We start from the raw sequence: 22,411 nt of genomic DNA on the forward strand, positions 1-22,411 counted from the left end.
GTGAATCACAGATGAGAAATGGAAAAAGTAGATCAAAGGATAAAGATGAAGTTTTGTCTTAAAACCACTCCAGCGTGTTAAAATTCACTTATACCACTTCAGCGCTGTTATTTCAGCCAAAGTGAAAATATGAACTAATCCCAGTAAAAATATTCACTTTATCTTTTCTAATTAATATCTATTGGTGCAGGTGTTTGTTTACATTGAGACAGTAGCGCATTAGTAGATTATTTTAAAGTAGATTATTAAATCCCACACATAATCCCACTTTTACTCTACATTGTGATTTCACTGATGGTGCAGATTAAACTTCAGGCAGAGATCTAAGGACTGCAGGAGATTTATTAAATTCCGTCCAGACAGTTTTGTGTGACGCTGCGACAAAATCTGGACAGACAGATATTTTTCTGGTCCTCCAATGTATGAAACGTGAAGATATCATTAAATGAGCGAGCTCTGACCAATGCACAGACAAAACTTTTATTTTATTTATATAGATGATGATTCCAACTAAATGCATAAGTCAGGAACCGCTGTATTCACTGTATAACACTGTATTCCTGTAAAACCGCTTTGTTTATTAACTATGAGGCTGCAGGAACCTGTTTCACTCCGATGTACGTACACGTGGTGCCGTGTGCTGACTCCGTCCTCCCCTACTCTTCAGTTAATGTTATGTTTTTTTCCCCCCAAAGAAAGAGAGAGAGGGAGCGTAGCAGCAGCCTACCTCACATAGAAAGGAGATATTGGTCTTTCATCCTCCTGAGAGCTGGAACAAAAGAGAAGAGAGACAAAACCAGGATTTAGGATCCCGCAGCAGTATAACTTCGCCCGAGCATGTGGTAGCACATTGTCTAAAATAAAATCTCCGAGTTGCTTTTGTGAGGAGAACAATGAGAGCCGAGTGCGACAGCTCAGTGGCTTTGTGAGGCTTGTCCTGAGTAATTATCACACTCGAGGAGCGTCGTGGCACTGTGCCTGTGTGAAGCTCTGCCAAAAACACAGGAAGAACTGTGCAGTAATAAAGACGTAACACTGGAATGTCTGTGCAGTGATACTGTGGATGTTCAGGTTTCCTAGAAAATAGTTTAAATCCCGTTCCTTGCACGATTACCACAAGTGCATGCTTTGCAGCATCAAGTTTGCGTACCATAGGCGGCAGGTTTGTGCAATGCGTGCAGCGTGTAAGAACTCGGTGTAAGAATACGCAATCACTGTGGAGCACTGAAGCAAAGTAAAAAATAAAAAAAAGAAAGTTATGTAACATCAACTCGTCTGTTGAGCAATCGCTTAGATAACCCAAGACATAATATTTCAGAAGCAACATTTCAAAACATTGTTTTTTTAAGGGTTTTGCAACACTATGCACTTTGCTATATTATAGAATGGCATTGCATTCTTATTTTAGAATCCTTTTGGACCATTACATTGTATAACGAGGTGATTAAAATACTTCAGCCTACAATCTTTAATAGGAGAGAAAGTTTACGTCTCAAATTTGCCTCAGTCGGTTTCCTCGATCCTGATGTAAGTCTTAGTAGTCCTGATGATTATTCTGCTGTATATTATTGTACAAGGTATTTACTACCATCTTAAGTCACAACATTATTGGCTTGTAAAAACAGAAGTTAAAAAAAAATCAAAATCAAACATAAACCAGTACAATAAAGTTTTTTCCTCACTGGTAGACATGACCTGCGGTGAAATAATAAGAAAGGAAGTCAAGGGTGGTGCTGGAGTCTGTGAACTGGTTGGTGCAGAACTAATCACGGTACGTGTCACACCCTGATTAGGCAACTGTTTGGGTGTATGAGGGTTTGAGTTTAAGTGCGTGTGCTATCAACATAAAAATACCTCATATATTCATATATGTACAGTATATATACAGTGTTTTTATTTATATATATATATATAGTGTGTATTACTCGGTATACACGTAGGGCCAGGGGTAGCTCAGTGGTTAAGGCATTGGACTACGGTTCGGAAGATCCCAGGTTCAAACCCCACAACCACCAAGTTGCCACTGTTGGGCCCTTGAGCGCGGCCCTTAACCCTCAACTGCTCAGATGTATAATGAGATACGAATGTAAGTCGCTCTGGATAAGAGCGTCTGCCAAATGCCTAAATGTAAATGGTATACAGTATACTATGTACAGTATATATACAGTGTTTTATATATATATATATATATATATATATATATAGTGTGTATTACTCGGTATACAGTATACTATATACAGTATATATATGTATATATACTGTATATATCGAGTAAGCCAAAATATGCATACAGACTTAAGAAAAAACAAAAACTTGTATAAATATTTTATTTTATTATTAATATAGAATTAATAATAAATGTCATGCTATATGTTATATATTGATGTATATGATAATATTAATGATATATATATATATATATATATATATATATATATATATATATATATATGTGTGTGTGTGTGTGTGTATATACAGTTATACAGGAGTGCAGTTGTGCTGAATATCAGATCGAAGCAATGCGCATATTATCAATATAGCATCAAGCTGGTAACCGACAGTTAGAGTAATTAAAGATTATAATTAGTACACCTGTGATACATATAGCTAAACATCACAGTGCTGTTGTACTCTCTATATATCATGGAACACCTTTTGTCCACCTTATTTTCCATGATTTCAACCACAAGCTAAAATCCCTCAGGTATTAAGATGCCTGACATTCTTTAAAAAAATATTATAATAAAAAATTGCACAACTTTTTCATCACTCCATGGTGTTACAGTCTGGTAATGGGATTAAAACCTAGTGTGTTTACTTCTGTGAACTGCGAGCTGGAAATCCTGCTTACACACTACCACAGTGACAGAACAATGGCATCCTTCATGCACGGCTTTGGCCGCATAGCTGGGGGAAAGTGACGCATGCAAAAATGACAGGAACGTTGAGATCCTCTCAGTCATACAATGTTATGTAACAACAGCCCTGAATTCTTTAATCTGTATGATGTTGAGTGAGTTTCTATAACAGCAGGTCTAAGTGTAGTTCGAGCTTCAGGGTTTATCTACTTTGCTTTTAATGTTAACAGTAATCCTGCTTATACATTACAATGAAACATTAACATACTGTCGGCCAAAACACAGTACTGGTGCGGATTTTTTACAAAACAATTTTATACAGAAAATGTTTGTGCCAAAAAAGCTACTAAGTTTATGCACCATGGAAGTGACCGATCTCGCTTCCCTAAAAATTTAAGTTTTGGAGAGGTGATTGTATTTTATTATTCATTTTTCGTCGTTATACTGTCTCACTTCAAATGATAATTATTTAAAATGCAAATTATTCATATTTATTTAAGTATTGATAATAAAATTGTAAAAACTGTTGCTTAAATTAAAGCTCCGTGCAAAATTAAGGATTTTTTTGTAGTGTCCGTAACCATGTCAAATTTATGTTGCAATATCTTAACATTTTAATTTTGCATTTTAGAATAAAACACCTTTTTAGGTTTATGTCTTTTCATTCTTCTTCTTCTTTGTCTTTCGACTAATCTCTTTCCGGGGTCGCCACAGCGAATCATCTGCCTCCATCTAACTCCATCCTCTGCTTCCTCCTCTTTCACCCCAACTAACTTCATGTCCTCTCACAGCATCCATAAATCTCCTCTTTGGTCTTCCTCTAGACCTCCTGCCTGGCAGTTCCAACCTCAGCATCCTTCTACTGATACATTCACCATCTCTCAATCTGGCCTCCCTGACTTTATCTCCAAAACATCTAACATGGGTTGTCCCTCTGATGAACTTATTCTTGATCCTATCCATCCTTGTCACTCCCAAAGAAAGCCTCAACATCTTTATCTCTGCTACCTCTCTAACTCTGCCTCCTGTCTTTTCTTCAGTGCCACTGTCACCACTGTCATGAACCCATTTTTCTCCACCCATTCCAACCTGCCTGTACCCGCCTCTTCGCCCCCTTTCCACACTTTCCGTTGCTCTGAACCGTTGACCCAAATTACTTAAAGTCCTGCACCTTCTTTACCTCTGCTCCCTGTAGCCTCACCACTCAACTTGGGTTCCTCTCATTCACACACATGTATTCCATCTTGCTGCAGCTAACCTTTATTCCTTTGCTTTCCAGAGCGTACCTCTATCTTTCTAGATTTTCCTTCACCTGTTCCCTGCTCTCGCTATAAAGCACAATGTCTGCAAACATCATAGTCCATGGAGACTCCTGTCTAACCTCATCTCTCATCCTGTCCATCACCAGAGCAAACAAAAAGGGGCTTAGAGCCGATCCTTGATGCAGACCTCATACCTTACCACAGCTCCTCTCTCGGCACCCTATCGTACACTTTCTCTAAATCTACAAAGACACAATGCAACTCTTTATTACCTTCTCTGTACTTCTCCACCAGCATCCTCAAACCAAATACTGCATCTGATGTACTCTTTCTAGGCATAAAACCATATTGCTGCTCACAAATGCTCACCTCTGCCCTTTACCTAGTTTCCACTACTCTTTCCCACAGCTTCATTTTATGGCTCATCAGCTTTATGCCTCTGTAGTCACCACAGCTCTGCACATCTCCCTTGTTCTTAAAAATCAGCGCCAATACACTTCTCCTCCATTTCTCTGGAATCCTCTCATTCTCTGAAATCTTGTTAAACAAACTAGTTAGAAACTCTACTGCCACCTCTCCTAAGCACTTCCATACCTCCACAGGTATGTCATCAGGACCAACAGCCTTTCCACTCTTTATCTTCTTCAACATCCTCCTCTTCTCACTCTTACTAATACTTCCTGTTCCACAACAGTCATGTGAAATCTAAATTGGCCAAGTTTCATCTGAATGACTGTTAAGATCATTAAAAGATTTGAATTTGAACACTAAAACATAAAAGGGCATGAAATTGTATTTAGCAACTGCATTTCTTTTTATCTGATAAAAATCTAAATATGTATGCAGGTTTACAAACAAAAACAAAGCATGGATCGGGACATAAGAAGCATTACGTCTTATGAAAAATGCTGTTATGATCCTATCTGAAAATTAGATTTTTCACCTACAGTAGGTGAGAGACTTTTTAGCACCGATACATGTTTTGACCGTGTGTCGTGACAATGTTTTCTTTTTCTTCTTTATTCTGCTTTAGAGTCTTGTCATATTTCCGGTGTAAAATCTTGTCATGATAAAGACTGACTCAGCTTCCTGTTTAAGCGGCTTTCCTGCCCGAGTAAACGTATAAACCAAGCCACAATAGTTTAATGCACTTTTCTCCTCATTTAACAACTACAGAAGCCCCGTCCTGAACTAACACCTTAAACATTATCAGTTTCAGAGGTTTCAACATTTTCAGTTTCACCACCAACACCATGTGACACACAACATACACATATAGTATCATGAACTTCCAGCAGGTCTGGGTTTCACATTGTGTAACAGCAAACAGCATCAGTCCTCCTATACATCACACCATAAACACATGCGTCTGTCTCACTGTAAGAACATTTCCATACCCTCACATTCTCCAGATCAGTTGTTCCCGTAGCCATGGTGCTCTGATCTTCACTGCGTTGCTTATGGAAACATTTTCCCAGCATGAACACACCTGAGTCAGCATTCAAAAAGACCTGATGAATAGTTGAGCTGAATGGCATGCACTATACAGCAGGCAGGGGAAATAAACTGAGAAAAATACTGGTTTATAGAAATTCTACTTTCCCACAGTTCTCAGTAAAGTAGATGCGGGACAGTAGATAGGAGAGTTGATAAAGAATGGTTTCGAAGGTTAGATTTATTTTGTGATAATGTATATATTTTTTTCTTTATTTAGGTTAATTGGTTGAGGGTATTGTGATATGGCCCGATGTAAGGGTTTGAGCTTTTTTATAGCCAAATTTACAAGTTAGTTCCTGTTATCACTTACATTATAGCATCAGCTATAAACAGTTGTGTCCTTGTTGAACACTCTCTCTTTAATTAGTACACTTTAGAAGTTTTGGTAGCATTTTTATTAGCACACACTTCAATTCATATTTAAATCATATTGAAAATGTGTTTAAATTACCCTAATTGAGCCATCTCTACCATTTGGTTGAGGTATATTATGCTTAAGAATTCTAGCAGATGCCACTGTGTCAACTCTGTTTTCAATCGATCCGTAGCATACAGTAAGAAATAAAGTGGATTGAATGCTCTCTGTTGCACCACAACACAGAAATGTAGCATTTCCCCCCTTTTGTTAATATATGATGCTGATTGAAGCAACATTTCAACCATTTAAAGGCCACCAAATATGTCCTATACATCTATTTAATAAATGTAAAGGAAAACAAATCCATTGATGTACAAGTGCTTTACAATAAATATAACAACAAAAAAACGCAACAGTTTTTCATTGTATTTTTTGCAGGAAAGAAAAAAATATTTCATATATTATATTATATTATATTATATTATATTATATTATATTATATTAGATTAGATTAGATTAGATTAGATTAGATTGGGGAATTAGGGCGTCCTCGCTTCAACCCCTGACCCCGCCGGGTCGTTACTGCTGGACCCTTAGGCAAGGTCCTTTACCCCAAGTGCTCAGATACACTCAGGCATCGAGCTGGCAACCCGACCCTGCAGATAACTGCCACAGAAACGGCCGATGTATATCTGTTGCCCGATGTGCCGGGAGTCATGTAGACAGAACCATCCAGTTGCATTAAATTATATTATAGCCCGAAAGTTGTCAACACGAGTGTGGCAATCCAGGTGTGGCTGAGTCACTCTTACGTCAGGAACATGCACACCTTACCTGGACAAGCTGATGTGAAAGCGTGATCAGTTGCAGAACGGTTACATCATCTTTATTTATCTAAACACAACGACCTAGTACTAGAAGACTTCAATAATAAAAATAATATTTTTGTCAAACACAAGAGCACCGAGTTAGTTGCATGAATTATGCAAATTTGTGTATTACAGATTGTTTACACCTCCAGCAGTAGCTCAATGTCCTCAAACTGCTAATGGCTGAAGTAGATCCACCTGATACACCGAGCTAATTGAGAAACGTGCCAAAGGTGAAGCCGAATTTACACGTACAACCCGAATGAGTCACACACACATGCTGATTCAACCCTGATCCTTGGCCGGATATGTTTCTGGTTTATTTAGCCTGTAGAGTGTTGCGTTAATAAGCCGGTCCTTGGATCTGGTTTAGGGTGGATGAGTGAGGAGGAGCTCTGAGCTTCTGCTCCCGATGCAGTCAGAGTTACAACGAGTGAGAACGAGCTCAGTGGAGAGACACGAGGAGCTCGCATCCGTTTCAGGGATGGTACACTCGACACCGATCCAGATGCATAAACACCCGGACAAATATTTGAACACAAGCAGATTGTTATGTGTTCATTAAGCACAAAAATTACATAGTGTGATATTTTCGGTACGCCCATCCCATTTCCAGTAAGCAGGCTATCAGTCACACGTTCTGTCAACACACTCCAGGAGAACACTGGCGGTTAGCCGAAAAGGTTTCGTATCAGTGGGGAAGCGCTGGCGCCTTAGCTAACTTTTAGCTAAAGGCCAAAGGGCACAACTCCATGCAACCTAATACGCTTGAGTACTGCATGGCTGCAAGATCCAGTCTGGACCGGATGAGACAGGAGAGGTCCAGGTAACAGACACTTAATGTGGCATGGGAAAGATTTACAGTAAGTCTCTGCGCTTAACAGTTGGATGGCGATAATAATAATAATAATAATAATAATAATCATCATCATCATCATCATCATCATAATAATAATAGATTGGATCTATAGAGACTCAAATGTTGCACTAGGTGGGCCATCAAAATATCCCTGTTCATCTGGTTTCCAGGTGTGTGTGTATGTGTGTGTTTTGTGATTTCGTGCACAGCAACTTTAAACACGCTTTTAAGCTCTGTTTTTCTTTGAAACATCAGTGGGACACGTCTCAAATTGAAAACCCTTCCCATAAAAGGACACGGTGTCACTTGGCTCTATACTGCCCCCACTATTAACACTGGTATTGCACAATCGGATCTGATCTTAATCTATTATCTAATTAATAACGAATCATTCCCAGGTTAAATCTTTGAATATTCTACACTGTATAATATATAAAAATGACAGTTGCACCAATTACAACACAAAGCGGCAATCTTCGTATATCTGAAAACAAACACAAACTGAAAGTGTATATAAAACTATCAGCCAGTGCTTCAGGTTTCGGGAACACCAAGCGTAAGGTGATCCACCAAGTGACACCTGGAACACACAGACAAGCTCCTGGGCTCTAATCTAATACAGTAGCGTTTAAAGCCATCTAACAGGGCGAACAGGATTAGGTTAATGACCGCCATATGATTAGGGATGTTAAACAACACGTCAGTCACCAATGCAGACGTCACTTCCTCTGTGCGTTACCATGGTAACATAAGCACCTCGGATACCCGTCGCTGCTGCCGTGGAAGTTTCACACTACGGACATTAAATATTGAATATTTATTGAAACAACAACTCATAACATTATAAAACATACTTTTGAAACGTGTTTATGGTTAGGGTCAATAAATTATTGAATAATATTAATAATAATAAAAAAAAAACCTTCCCAACAGTGTGTGACTGATGGTAATTAGTCAGTAACCAGCACTTTTGTAGGTCGATCTGAATTAGAGTGTTTTTGCAGCCACTGAATCAGAACTGTATCAAACATCAAAGCGATATATACTGTTTACTGTTCAGAATAATAAATAGCTAAATTCTAATTCAAAGTTAATCGTATTATGATAATAATAAGGATGAACTGCAACGACGAGCCATTTTTATGTCCATTTCCAGACCAGGAATTATCCGTTTGTGTGTGTGTGTGTAACTCACATACTTGCAGTGGCAGTACATGTACACACACACACACACACACACACACACACACTGCAACAACATCACAGCCCATAGCTGAGCTGCTATTCCAGACAACACCTGATCCTTACAGCAGATCGGGTTTTACAGCTGCTTTTACCACGTGTGCCTGCCATCTGGGTGTGTACAGAATGCTGCTCGCGATGCTATAGGAGCTCTGAAATGTAAAACAGCAGCTGGTTGCTCAGCAAAGTTTAAGAAGGAGGCAAAAGTGGAAATGTTTGTGGGAAAGTAGAGAAACAACAAGCAGTGCAGGGAGGGAGAATCTGATCTGATCCATCAGGGACAATCTGATTATTATGATTTATACATATTTCCCCATGCTTATCAAACTGATTTTATATAAATAAAACTGAATTTAGCAGAATTGTATTTTTCCTAATTATTATTTACATACATATAATTGTATTGTTGTTAGAAGGAGGAAGTGTAACTTACGGCACCCAGATTTCATTTCTCGTTACAACTTTTACAGCCCTGCTATTAACTGTAAATGAACTTTGACCAAGGATAAATACTTTTGCTGTGACAGAATCATCGCACCAGCTATAATAAAAATCTAAATCTAGAAACAGGCAAAAAAAAACAAAAAAAAAAACAAAAAAAAAAAACAGCTGGTGACAAAATCATCCAGTCACCTTCAGGTTTAAGGCATTAGAAAGTTAAACTGGGCAACAAAAAACTTTTATTAGGCTGAGTCTTTCTATTGTGTATGTAATAGTATTTAGATAGACATGTGTTTATAACCACAAAGATGAGATGTTGCTGACACTGAATATGGTTATAAAGGTAATTTACTTTATGTGCTTTGCTCGCAAACAACGCACTACACTGGTTCTTACTGGTGCACGACAAATTGGTGTTTTGAATTTACAAATAAGGCAAAAATATAAGTCATACATACAGTATAAGCCACCTTACATTATATCTGTTATTGCAGCATCTACAGCGGTGTCCAAAATTATGACAGCACAAGTGAACATGCCTGTTAGTTTGTTTGTTTTCCCATTTTAACCGATTAAAAAAATATATTATTATAAATCATATTATCAGTTAACACTTGAGCAAAAAGTAGAATCTTAGGAATATTTACAGAAATGTAACAAATGATAAGTATTAAGTTTTTCCCCTTTTCTCACTTTATTGGTCCCATATTTTACTCCCCAAAGTGTGTACATCTAGTCCCTTACATACGAACGAGTTCCGTTCCGAGATCTCGTTCGTAAGGCCAATATGTTCATAAGTCCAACAAACATTGTCTACGAACTAGGATATTAACACACTTTAGTACCCTAGAGTGCTACACACAGTATATTACAGTACGGTGTTTCTTTAGACTCGTGCTGATGGTTAAAAGATTCACGTAAAAAAAACGAGGGATGTCTGCCATCTTTCCACTTCGCTCCATTCTCTCAATTATTTTCACTTTTCTCTCCATCGTTATTGCTTGGCACTTCTCAGCGGTACCAACTTCATTACTGCTGCTGTTACGCTCGCTTCCGGACCTCCTGGATCTTTAAAAACCTGGATGTTTTTAAACATGCGCGAATTCATGAGCGTATCTTCAAAAGCTTGTAACCCCAATGTTCGTATGTAGGGGACCTACTGTATGTTAACGGTCCAGCTGAAACACGTCTCACATAGTGCATTTATTTATACTTTAAACTCCCTTTGTTTCACTCCTCTTCCAAACACTCTGCTTCAGTGTCTACAGTATGTAAATGAGGTGACTAGTGAGCCACGCCCCTCCAGAGATCAGCAGAGCTGAGAAATAAACACGGAAAGGGATTTTTCTTATTTGAAGTCACATTATGGAATAGAACAACAACAACAAAAAAAAAAGAAAAAATCTATGTTCATCAATCAATGTTTATCATCACATGAACATTATCAAGCAATACTTATTCACCGATGCCTCCCTGACCACCGGGTTAAATGAACACACTTACCTGTTGACGGTGTCCATGCTCCTGATGGGGCTGAGTTTAGGAGGGTTCAGATCCATGCTTTCTTCCAGAGAGGTCCAGCCCAGAGTGTGGAGAACAGATTCAGCCCTGTGTCCTGGAGGCTGAGTTAAATGTCTGCAGAAGGGAAGACCTGTGGAAGGAGCGGGCTGGGGTGCTGATCTGGATGCTTCTTCACCTTTCACTCTTTTCACCTGACACAGAGAAAGAAAGAGAAGAACTCCAGGTTTTATACTGTACCATAACCTAAACATTGACCCTGTGCTTTTCTTGTTTAAGCCAGGCACTCCAGGATTTTTAGCCAAAGTTAACAAAGGACTGAAAGGAGGAAGCAGCAATTATGTATTACTCTTACCTTATAAAACAAAATAGGTTGCAAATCTGAAGCAGCTAAGGAGGAAAACCTCACACGGACGAGAGCTAAATCAAACTCGGCTCTGCTCATCGTGTTTCAGTAAATAGATGTTGGCTTAATAAAAAAAAAATGCTGATACAGTATGTCTTAAAAGTAAAAGTAGAGGAAATAGTCTGTTGATGATGTGAATAGTGATGCCAGCTTCCTCCATTCCACTCCAGCCGTCTAACTACACTCGTACGCACTCTGTCTAGTCTCGCCCAGATCTAAAGCATTGATTTGTGTGATGTAAGAGCTAATTAGGGCAGATGGCTTCTGACCCCCATACCACACATGAAAATAGAGAAAGTGGAAAAACATCCTGACATACAGTAAGACTACAGCGGTACCGCGGCATATAAATTTAATCCGTTCTGGAGGCGAGTTCTTAATGTGAAATTTTGTATTGTGAAACGCATTGTCCTATAGAAAATAATGTAAATACAAATAATCCGTTCCAGCCGCCCAAAAATATTACCAATATTACCAATTTCCAACAGTATAATCAGTTTTTTTGCAAATAAAAAACAAGTAAAACAACTAGTATAAATGAAGTATAATATAAAATAAATAGACATTAAACCTCACCTAAACTTAATTTATGATTCCTCTTAGCACTGGCTGCTTTAGAAACCAAACTGAAAGCGGCTCCCATTTCTTCTTGCTACCGTCCTTGCTATCATAACAAACCCATGGTGCTACGCCTTCACTAAATCTTACACAAAATGGCAAAAAAAAAAAAAAAAAAACGAAAAAAAGTAAACTTTTCCAGGCTTTCCATTGATGCAAACAAATTTTGAGCGGCTCCCGAACGTACACGCGACTTAACAAACATTCAGTTCGACTCAGTTCGTTCGATCGTATGGCGAAAATGCTTCCCACGCAAAGGCAAATTTCTTGCAAATTTTTAGTTCTTACGGCAAAAGTTTGTGATGCGAGGCATTGTTATGACGAGGTACTGCTGTAGGTAACAATACTTTCTCAGGGGATTATATTAATCACGGCTGGGCCAAGTCTGCATATTTCAAGTCATAATGAAGAGTAATGAGATAATTATGCATGAATTATGACTACATCTACTAAATGTGAGTCATATTGTTTGATTAAAAGACCACGCCAATCAACATCATATGGAAGTGTGTCATCATTAATACAGTTCAGGTTAGTGCGGAGGTGAATGAAATCTGTTTCTCAGCACACCCGATGCTAAACTGACTGGCTGTACTTGGTCTAACTCACTGCAGATTAGCAACCTTCTGTTCCGGTCGAAGGCAGAGAGCTCTCTCAGTACCCAGCATGCAATTAGTTCTGCTCATGGGACACCAAGTCTCAGTTTGACTTGGAGGCCGTTTGTATTTTAAATTGCTATTCACATATTACTACCCGAGAGGTCTCCAAAAATAAATCAAAAACATTAGTGTGGTAGTAGCAATGATACATAGTGTTGCTTTAGGAACTTGTAGGAAAGGCTTTGTGGGTTCCTGATTTATCCATATATCATGCAAGTCCTGGAATTTGAGACTTGACTTGGATGTTATCAGACTCTGAATATTGGATTGTATTTGACATATTTTCTGTTCCAATTCAATCCAGTCCATTGAAGTATTTTATTAATTTAATCTGTGCATTAAGTGACATTGGCAGCAGAAGTGCGAGAGCCGGCTTGGGCACTAAGAGGATGTCTGTATCGGATCAAGGTTGGGTTTTGACGATAAACAAAGCTCTGATATCAGTGTCATGATGAAAACGGGATTGGTCATTTTCCACGTAAACACAAGTAATGATTATGTTTTTATTGGTTCTTATAATGGCTTTAATTAATGTCCTTAAAATAGTCATATTCAACTTATATACTTAGATATACATGGTTTTTCTAAAGTACATGTTCCTAAGCCTAAGACTGTATTAAACGTGTACATAAACAACTTTTGCTTGGCGAGCAATTAACAAACATTTTACTTTAGAATGTGCCCCCCTCGCACCACATACCCCCCCCCCCCCCACACACACACACAACTAAAATTATAGAGAATTCTTTTACACTGCTTTAACAAATTACAACTTTATAGCCTCCAATTACTTCCTATAAATCTCTCAGCCTCTGCTACCTAAGAAATAAAAAAAAAAAAAAAAAGGTAAGATGACCTTGAATTACAAACTATAACAGCCGCCCACAAGGTTAATAAAATGTGAGTAATAAATAAGTAAATAAATCCATAAAATCATATAATGTCTTATAATTTGTGATAAGTGTGAAGCAGAAAAACAGGCTGGTAACCTTGGTTACGTCTACTTACACCAAAACAACACCAAAATATGTCCTTCTGGGGTATAAATAAGCACATTTTTTAATATGCATATTATTAGGTTTAAATAAATTGTTATAATTTATACTTTTTCCTTACTATGTATCATTAATGAACTAATTAACTATGTAAAGCTGCTTTGCAACAAAGACCATTATTAAAAGTGTTACAGAAATAAAACTGAATTTAATTGAATTACACATCTGACATGTAATAATGTACTTCTCAAGGTTATTAAGTGACACACAGGCATGGACACAATTTCAGGACATTTTAATGTATTGAGGTGCCTGATTTATTGTACTATTGTTAACTAAAATCATTCTGAGGTGTGTTTACATTGGCACTGGAGTCTGGGTTCATAAGATAATAACGTAAGTCCAAACGCTGAAGTAGGACTTTGTGAGTAAAGAAGTGTCGGGACACAAGTGTGTATACTATAATCCACGTGTTTCATGTGGGCCAACCAGAAATCATGGTCACGCTCCATAGGGTTGTACATCCCAGTGCACAAAGCAAGGACTATAAAGACATGGTTTCATGAGTTCGGTGCGGAAGAACTCGGCCGGCCCGAACACAGAGCCCTGATCTCAACACCATCGAGCGCCTTTGGGATGAACTGAAATGGAAATCGTGAGCCAGGCCTTCTCGCCCAACATCAGTGCCTGGACTCATAAACCCTCACGAATTCCCACAGAAACCCTTCAGCATCTTGTGGACAACCTTCCAAGAAGGCCCCAAAAAATACAAAATAAACAAGCTGCCATATTATGAGTAATAATAATAATTTAACAAAAATGCACTTTTTATCCACACCATTAGCCTGGCTTTTGCATTCATACAGTATATCCTATTGCAATTGAACAGTGATATGAAGAGAGCGAAGAGCAGCGTATACCTCAGGCATATTATTTCTTTCTTTTCTGAGAAACTTAAAAATAAAGTGTAACTTAAATAACCCAGTTCCACTTGTGCTACGTGCCCATTTGAATTATTTCACCGAACCCTTAAGCAATCTCCCCAGCTGGAGCTAGTCTTACTTTTCATAACCATCTCTCCTTGCTTTTTTTCCATCAGCATTTCCCAATCGATCCACTGCCCCGGTTAGGAGTTACCGCAACGATGTCCTGCAGGCCTTATCTAGGGCAGCTCAGCAAGATGAGCCGTACACCGCCAATCTAAGTAAACAGTTTTACATTTCAAGCCCTTTATGAAAACAAGGAGTGTGCTGGTATCTAGCAAGGTGGCCTAAGGCGTTATGAAACAGCTGATTTCTCATTTTTTCCGAAAACAGCATCAAAGTCATGTGAGCGGTCAGCAAGTAGCGAAGCTCATCCAGAGCGTAAATGATGAAACTGATGGGAAGAGGTCTAAATAAAGCTAGTAGGCTCGCACTGCTGGGTCATAAAGCGTTTCAATGTGAGTTAAATCGGCTCTTGGGTTTACTAACTTTAGATTAAAAATACAGACAAGAGAAGACATTCTGTCAATATCCCTTCAATCGTACGAATCCATGAATAAATAAGCCAAAATCAAACTATTCTTCTTTGATATTTCAGCTCTCAACAAACCAAAAACCTTCCTTTTACCTTCTTTTTTCTTGGCGTGGGTACTGGAGTTTCTTGGCTCAGCTCTTTTTCTCTGGGTGAGACCTTGTCTTCGACTGGACTGCTCCGTGTGGCCTGACAAAACAGGAAATGATCAATGCCAGATTATTCGTGATCTAGGAGTCAATAAAATCAGTCAGCCTCAACAGACCTTTGCATTTTTGACTGGTGAGGTCACAACCCTTAATCATTACAAAACAAAACAAGAAGTGAAACGTAGGATTTGCAGAAATTAGGATGTTCCCAAATTATACAAATATGGGTTAAGAACTGATTTGATGGCGTTTTATTCTTTTTACACTGTAACAATCCACACATTTTATTTTAAACATTATTGATTAGATTACAGATTAGATTACATTGATTTTTGCTTTAAACATTGCTAAGACAAACCGGCTTGGGGTAATGGTAGTCACGTGACTCCTGGTCGAGGCGAAATTGGTCGAGTTTTCTTCTAGGATTGTCCTGGATTTGGCTTCATCCATTTTGCTTTTAAACCTGACGAGTTACCCAATCCCTGCTGAGGAGTAGCATCCCCACTGACCTCAGAGATATTGTTGTGTCAAGGTTAGAGCGACACAGTGGTGTAGTGGTTAGCACTGTCGCCTTGCACCTCCAGGCTCTGGGTTCGATTTCCGTCTCTGAGTGCATGAAGTTTGCATGTTCTCTCCAAGCTTGGTGGGTTTCCTCCCACAGTCCAAAGACATACAGATTAGGCTAATTTGGCCTCTAAAGTTGTCCATAGTGTGTGTAAGTTAGTGTATGTGTGTGCCTTGCGATGGATTGGCACCCTGTCCAGGGTGTGCCCTGCCTTGATAGGCTCCAGGCCCCCCTCAACCCTGAATACAGGATAAAGCAGTGTAAAGAATGAGTAAGTGTCAAGGTAAAGGTTTTCCTTTGATCAGTTTCTCTCTTTTGAGGTTGAATCTCTCCATCTACTTAATCTACTTTGTTTTTTGCTAATTGCCCTCTTTACCTGGTCACTGATGGCCATTCTCCAACCAACTCTAGGCAGAGTCACAGTTTTAAAATTTTTCTTTTTTAACGTTGGATTTATTGGTGCTTTGCAGGATGTTCAAAGATTCAAAGGGATTTTTCTTAAAAGCAAATCCTCATTCAAAGCACTGCAGGTCTTAAAGAGTGCTTGTCTGTCACACCTTGCAAAATATCCAATTAGCTAAAACTAGGTCTTCCCTTAATTTTTTCAAAAATACCATACCTGAACAACCCTATTTATGAGCTGCAAAGATCTTACTTTCACACTGAGTGGGTGATAGACAGTTATATGGGACATGCTGGTCACTCCAGGTTACCGTGCCTGATTTACATTACCAACAACAACAACACGCTGGCATCATGTACGATAGCAAATGGTTTACAAATGTACAAACAACCACACAAACTCCAAAACACACACGCGTGTACCTTTTTCTTTCTGGGAAGTGGAGTGGGTGCTTTTGGTGTCGGTGGACATGTTGACATGGTATCGGTGTGCGCTGTATCTATGTGGGCCTCCTGGGAACAAAACAATGAGTGCAAAGAGTTCACATGGGCTCATGTGACACTGCTTACTCACAAAGCACATATGGCACAGGTATGCACTGTGGCTTTGTATCATACCCATATGTGAAATGGCATTCACCTGGAAATGACACGCTGAATTAAGATCCATACAAAACTCCACAGAAAAACAGTACGTCACAAAATGATGCCGCGTCCATCACCTGAACAATCCGAACTCGTTCTAAGCAATGAGTTCATCTAGTCGTCATTCTGCATCAGCAAAACAGGTTCCCGCGGGTTGTGGTCAAGCGTGACGTCACAGGATTGTCAAGGTGACTTCCAATCTCGAACCGTGCATGTACTATACAGTATGCTGGTGAGAAAACCAGTTCTAATGGGATGTTTATGGTATGGACGCACCAAATTCTGTAGCCCTTATTATTATTATTATTATTATTATTATTATTATTATTATTATTATAATAAAAACATTTCTGGACTTTTTTTCTGTAAGCATTTTAATGTGAAATTTCCCTCACCATGCAAAGCAGTGGAAAGCCAAGCGTAGCGAGTTTACATATTTTTTGTGGGGTTTGGGGGTGTGTAAGATTTAGTGAAGACGTAGCACCATGGGGCCCAAGAATGTTAGTAAGCAAGAAGAAAAGGGAGCCGTTTTCAGTTTGGTTTTTAAAGCAGCCGGTGCCAAAAGGAATCATAAATTAAGGTTAGGTGAGGTTTAATGTTTTATTTATTTCATATATTTAACTTTATTTATGAGTTTTTTTTTAATGTTTTTATTGTTGTTATTTGCAAAAAAAATATGATTATAATGCTGGAAATTGGTAACACTGGTAATATTTCGGGGCGGCTGGAACGGATTATTTGCATTTATATTATTTCCTATGGGACAACGTGTTTCACAATACAAAAGTTCACTTTAAGAACTTTCCTTCGGAACGGATTAAATTTATACAATTGTACCCATGTTTGGATCAGGACCCAGGGCAGACTCTGGGGTTAATTTGAGGGCGGGGCTTATAATGACAAGTTTGCTTTCAAATAGCAACTTTGTTTCACATTGTCCTTCTGAATTGTGCCTTGGGTGCACAATTCCATACATCACATTTTTGCCCGCATGTTTGCAGAGTTGTATGCACCAGATTTATCCAATTGCTTTGTTTAATTATGTGTCTGTGTGGCCAAGAACAGCTCTTTTCAGATGCATGGCACTGCACAGAAATACCTACGAAGATCTGATCTTGCATACAAAGGATATAATCATACAGGCAGATATGAGATGTACGTTTCTTGCACTTGCACCACAACGATGAACTCACAGTGCTCACAGTGATCCGGTCCTAAAAAAAATTAAATGGGTTTGCATATCAATAACATCAATAACCCTTTCCTTCCGTGCATGCCTCTAACAGAAAGAGCTCGATGATTTGATGATAGTTTCAAACGACACTCACGGGACTGATGGAGATGATTCTTGCATTGATAGTGTATTATCTAAATACTGTACTGAAACATGGTTGAACCTGAGTGTCATGTACAGTTACTTTATGCTTACATGATCCTGCTTTTTGTTTGAGACAATGTGGAAAAACATTAGTGTGTCTCTGCACCTACTTTCACCATGAGGATGTTGGAAGGCTGGGTTTTGTGCAGCTTCTCTCCTCCGTCTGGCTCAAATATGGTGCTGTAGTCTTCAATGAGCCTGGCCGTGATTTTATTACAGACATCCTGCTCCTGGATGCCTTCAAAACCAGGGGACACACTGGGAAAGAAAAGAGAACCAGAACACCGTTAAACTGATTACACTATAGCAATCCTCACACAGAGATCCAAACAGTTCCAAGCGCATTCGAGTGCGGGGGGCTTCATCATGAGAGCCATGAAATCATGCACAGAGGGCTGAGCCACAGCCACCGTTTGTTTACGAGGTATCAAAGCATTCATTTTGGTAGAGATGATGATTCTGCATTACCGTCACCTCCGGAAAGCTTCTTTTTTTTTTAAGCAATATTCGGTTGAACACTAATTAAAACAATTGCTGGGAAAAGCAAGCATTTGAAAACAGCCATTAGTGGCAGCTTATATCATAACACTAGCTTGAATCTGTGGATTACTTGGCCGTGACGTTGCTGTACAGTACGTACAGTACACGCAAGCTTTAACTTGTTTGTCCATTGTTGAGGATGTGAGCTGGAATAAAAACAAACCTGAAGCTGAAAACACACACCTTATCTCAGATAATCTGTGATGATATTACAGCAAAGTCACGTCTGTCTGCTACGCCAGTTTACCGCAGGATGCAATTTGGTGAATAATGTGTCTTTGTCTAATGGTAGTTTTAAACATTACCGCATCTGAAGTCTGTCGGGGTTTTTTTCCTAGTAATTATATAAACTATACTGTGCACGGCCTTATCTAGGGAAATGTAAATATATTAACAGTAAAGTACTGTAATACTTCATTGTTGCATAAAGTGACACATAACCTATTGTACTATTTTTGAAACTTTCGATCCCTGACTCACAGCTCAGACACCTTGTTACATTTCCCAATGGCTTACGTCTACTAGAACATCGCATTTTATTTATTCAAACCAGCTGATCTAATTGTACTGGCTTTTATTGGTTAAGGTTTTTAAGTTAGATGCAGATGAACTGCAAAATTTATAGTGCAAAATAAAATTTTACTGCAGTTGTATGGAGTTATATTTGGGCCCATTCCTGGGTGAAAAACCTGCACACAAATGATACTTTCACTTACTTAAACTCTCTAATTAATTGTATTTTTCTCACTTTCAGTCTCTCACCCACAGGTTGTGTACAGGCCGTGGTTGCCAGGTCATACCGAACCAAAATAATCCCCCTTTGCACTGTTGAAAACCTTTTCACTTCAATAAAAATCAGGCCGAATAATAACATCTGTACTATAAATCATACTGTATCCCAATTATAAATGCAAATTTCATCAAAATTAACCGAGATAATAAGTATTTCAATTATTATGAATTCTTCATTCACTACTGTTCAAAGGAAGAAGGTTCCAATTTCGCTCTTTAAGCTCTACATGCAATTAATGGGAAACTAAATTCTATTTGTTAAAAGAAGCAAAAATAAATAAACTGATACTTATCTAAAATGATTTTTTTTATTTGTTGCATCCCTACATTTTACATAATAAACCAAAAAAAAAAAAAAAAACCCGGATTATGTGGGTAAAAGTTCACGCACATGGCCAACACAACACCTCTCAGCTGCTCACTGACATGTAGTGGAACATGTGACGAAGTGTGACGTCCCATGACGTTCGCTGTGTCCTCTACAGTGTCCTCTGACCTCTACGCTTTAAAGCAAAACAGTAACCTGGGTGACTGTGACTCTAAAAGTGCGCTTGTTTCAGAGGTCGATCGTTTGTTAGGCTAAAAATAAGAGTTGAGTAATTTGGTGTCACGACCTTCCACATACTTGTGATAAAGACAAGGAGGAAAGTCTGCAAGCGCATCACATGTCAGTGGTCGATGTAGATCAGGGGGTAAAGAATTCAAATTCAGGAATTTGGGACAAGGTCCGACTTTAATGTTTGTGTTAGGGTTCAGATCTCTATATGTGCGGTCATTGTAAGTCTATAAAAAATAAGCATTTCGATAATATTTATCGTCAGTTTTTAGTAAGAACGTTAAACATGTGAACAGTTTGATTTTAATGGCTGTGTATATTTCCTTTGTGTATTAAACATTTGCTCTGTCCTACCGGGCTCTCAGATCCGGTACCTCTGACTGCTGCGGATATATTTGCATCAACACCTCGTGTTTTATCACATAGTGGCACTTCACATTACTGCTTTTTATTGGGACGTATAAGACAAACTGGGTTAAAACTTCCTGCAGGAAGAATAAAAGTCCACTGATCTGTCCATTCATCTTTGAAGGTTCTGTTTTCATAGTTTACTTTTCTTTTCTTGAAGTAAGTCATGCTGTGGATTTGGTGGAAACCAGCAGTTAAGAGCAGACAAGTGAACTGTAAAATTACTAAGTGAATAAGATATCTAAAAAAATGTATATTGAGTAAATAACTCTGCAAGTTATTAGTGGTTCTCTTGTTAAACCAGTACATCGAGAGATGCAAACTGTAGCCGAGCTAAAAAAAACAACTGTGCGATGACTAGAGTGTGTTAAATATGAACCATCTTTCCATCTCTAGGGCTAGACTTCCTTTGCTCTATGCTTTTTTTAGTTTAGTATCTTTTTTTTTTTTTTTATAATGCCGACCCTGAGACAGTCTGTGTGTCTGTCTGGGGAAGTGCTGTCCTGTCTGAGTATACAGACATCGCTTACTGGCATAATCCAAATAAACATTCTCTGAGTGCAAACTCACTCCTTCTCCTCCTTAATACAAAAACAGTCATTATCAGGAGATATAGCGTAACACACAGTAATATATTCCTATAGACAAAAGATAAAAACATATATTTTTGTGCATGTGTTGTTGTTGTTGTTGTTGTTATTGTCGTATTTTGACATTAAACCCACCAAATTGCATATTGAATGTAAAATAATAAAGGCTTTTTAATCTAACCTATTTAAAAGATATCAATCTGGCAACCCGAAGCTGTACTGTAAATACTCAGCAGTGCTTTTACACTCACTGGAACACGTTAGGGCCGAACACGGTTGCCAGGTTGAAGGCAGTCATGCGGTTGTGGCTCTGCTGCTGTTCCACCTGGGTGAGGAAGTGGCACAGGTAGCGCAGGACGCTGTAATGGACGTCTGGTAACTTTAGCAGGAGTTCTCGCATGTTCTTGCAGAACTCATCCTCATTGGATTCTAAACAAAACACACACACACACACACACACACACAACGACTCGGATTATAAACATAAATGGCATGAGAACTCCTTCCTTCCTTACGGGCTACTCTACAGAAGAAAAAAAAAGTATTTTTGTCTATTACAGAATAGAAATGAAGCGTAAGATAAGACATCTGGAACAGGAAACAGGAGGATGCAGAGTCAGCACGGGTTTCGTAATTGGGTGAAAGGTGAACCTTTAAACCCTTTAGATGGGCTGATTCAGAGGTGATGGGAAAATACGGATGACTCTGAATGTAATAGCTGTGGTAACAGGTGTGTGTGTGTGTGTGTGTGTGTGTGCGTGTGTGAATGCACGTTTTATTTAGACTTGAGTCATACTTGAGACAATCAGCTGATGAAGTGTAGGATTGAAAGCCAGCATCGGATTTGATGTTTGTTTAAATATGTTAATGTGTAACTTCAACTGAACAACAAAAACATAAAGAAACACCAATTTGACTCAGAATAACAACATTTATAAATTTATTCATTTATCTTATACTGTATACCGCTTGATCCCGTATTCAGGGTCGCGGGGGGCCTGGATCCTATCCCTGGACAGGGTGCCAATTCATCGGAGGGCACACACACACACACACACACACACACAGACACAACTAGTAAATAAATCAGGATTTGTAACGAGTCTCCAGCGTACCTGACTCATACCCTCCAGACTATTGACCTCGTGCTATTTATTGTTCTTCATTGTTTACACTCACCTTCCTACTGACTTTAACCAAACTGCGTCAAACCTCTCTAAGTGGGAATCTGCGTTACTCAGATTCCCACTCAGTGAGAAAGCATGACTGCTCTAATCCTATTTCCTGCC

The 22,411-nt window shown here is 38.8% G+C and overlaps 1 protein-coding gene across 7 annotated transcripts in view; it reads right to left on the bottom strand.

Moving 5' to 3' along the window:
* Window positions 1–22,411, bottom strand: part of fam13a (family with sequence similarity 13 member A) — a 77,818-nt gene that overhangs the window by 41,184 nt on the left and 14,223 nt on the right. For 6 of the 7 annotated variants that reach the window (XM_053501526.1, XM_053501521.1, XM_053501522.1 and 3 more), the window contains 6 exons: window positions 21,374–21,551; window positions 18,347–18,494; window positions 16,637–16,726; window positions 15,194–15,286; window positions 10,890–11,098; window positions 728–769 (listed from right to left, as the gene is read on the bottom strand). In XM_053501526.1, coding sequence (XP_053357501.1) covers window positions 728–769; window positions 10,890–11,098; window positions 15,194–15,286; window positions 16,637–16,726; window positions 18,347–18,494; window positions 21,374–21,551 — 760 coding nt within the window. The remainder of the gene's footprint in view (window positions 1–727; window positions 770–10,889; window positions 11,099–15,193; window positions 15,287–16,636; window positions 16,727–18,346; window positions 18,495–21,373; window positions 21,552–22,411) is intronic. The other variant, XM_053501523.1, reaches the window with a different exon arrangement.

The sequence above is a fragment of the Clarias gariepinus genome, chromosome 8, assembly GCF_024256425.1.
Source record: "Clarias gariepinus isolate MV-2021 ecotype Netherlands chromosome 8, CGAR_prim_01v2, whole genome shotgun sequence".
Classification (NCBI taxonomy): Eukaryota; Metazoa; Chordata; class Actinopteri; order Siluriformes; family Clariidae; genus Clarias; species Clarias gariepinus.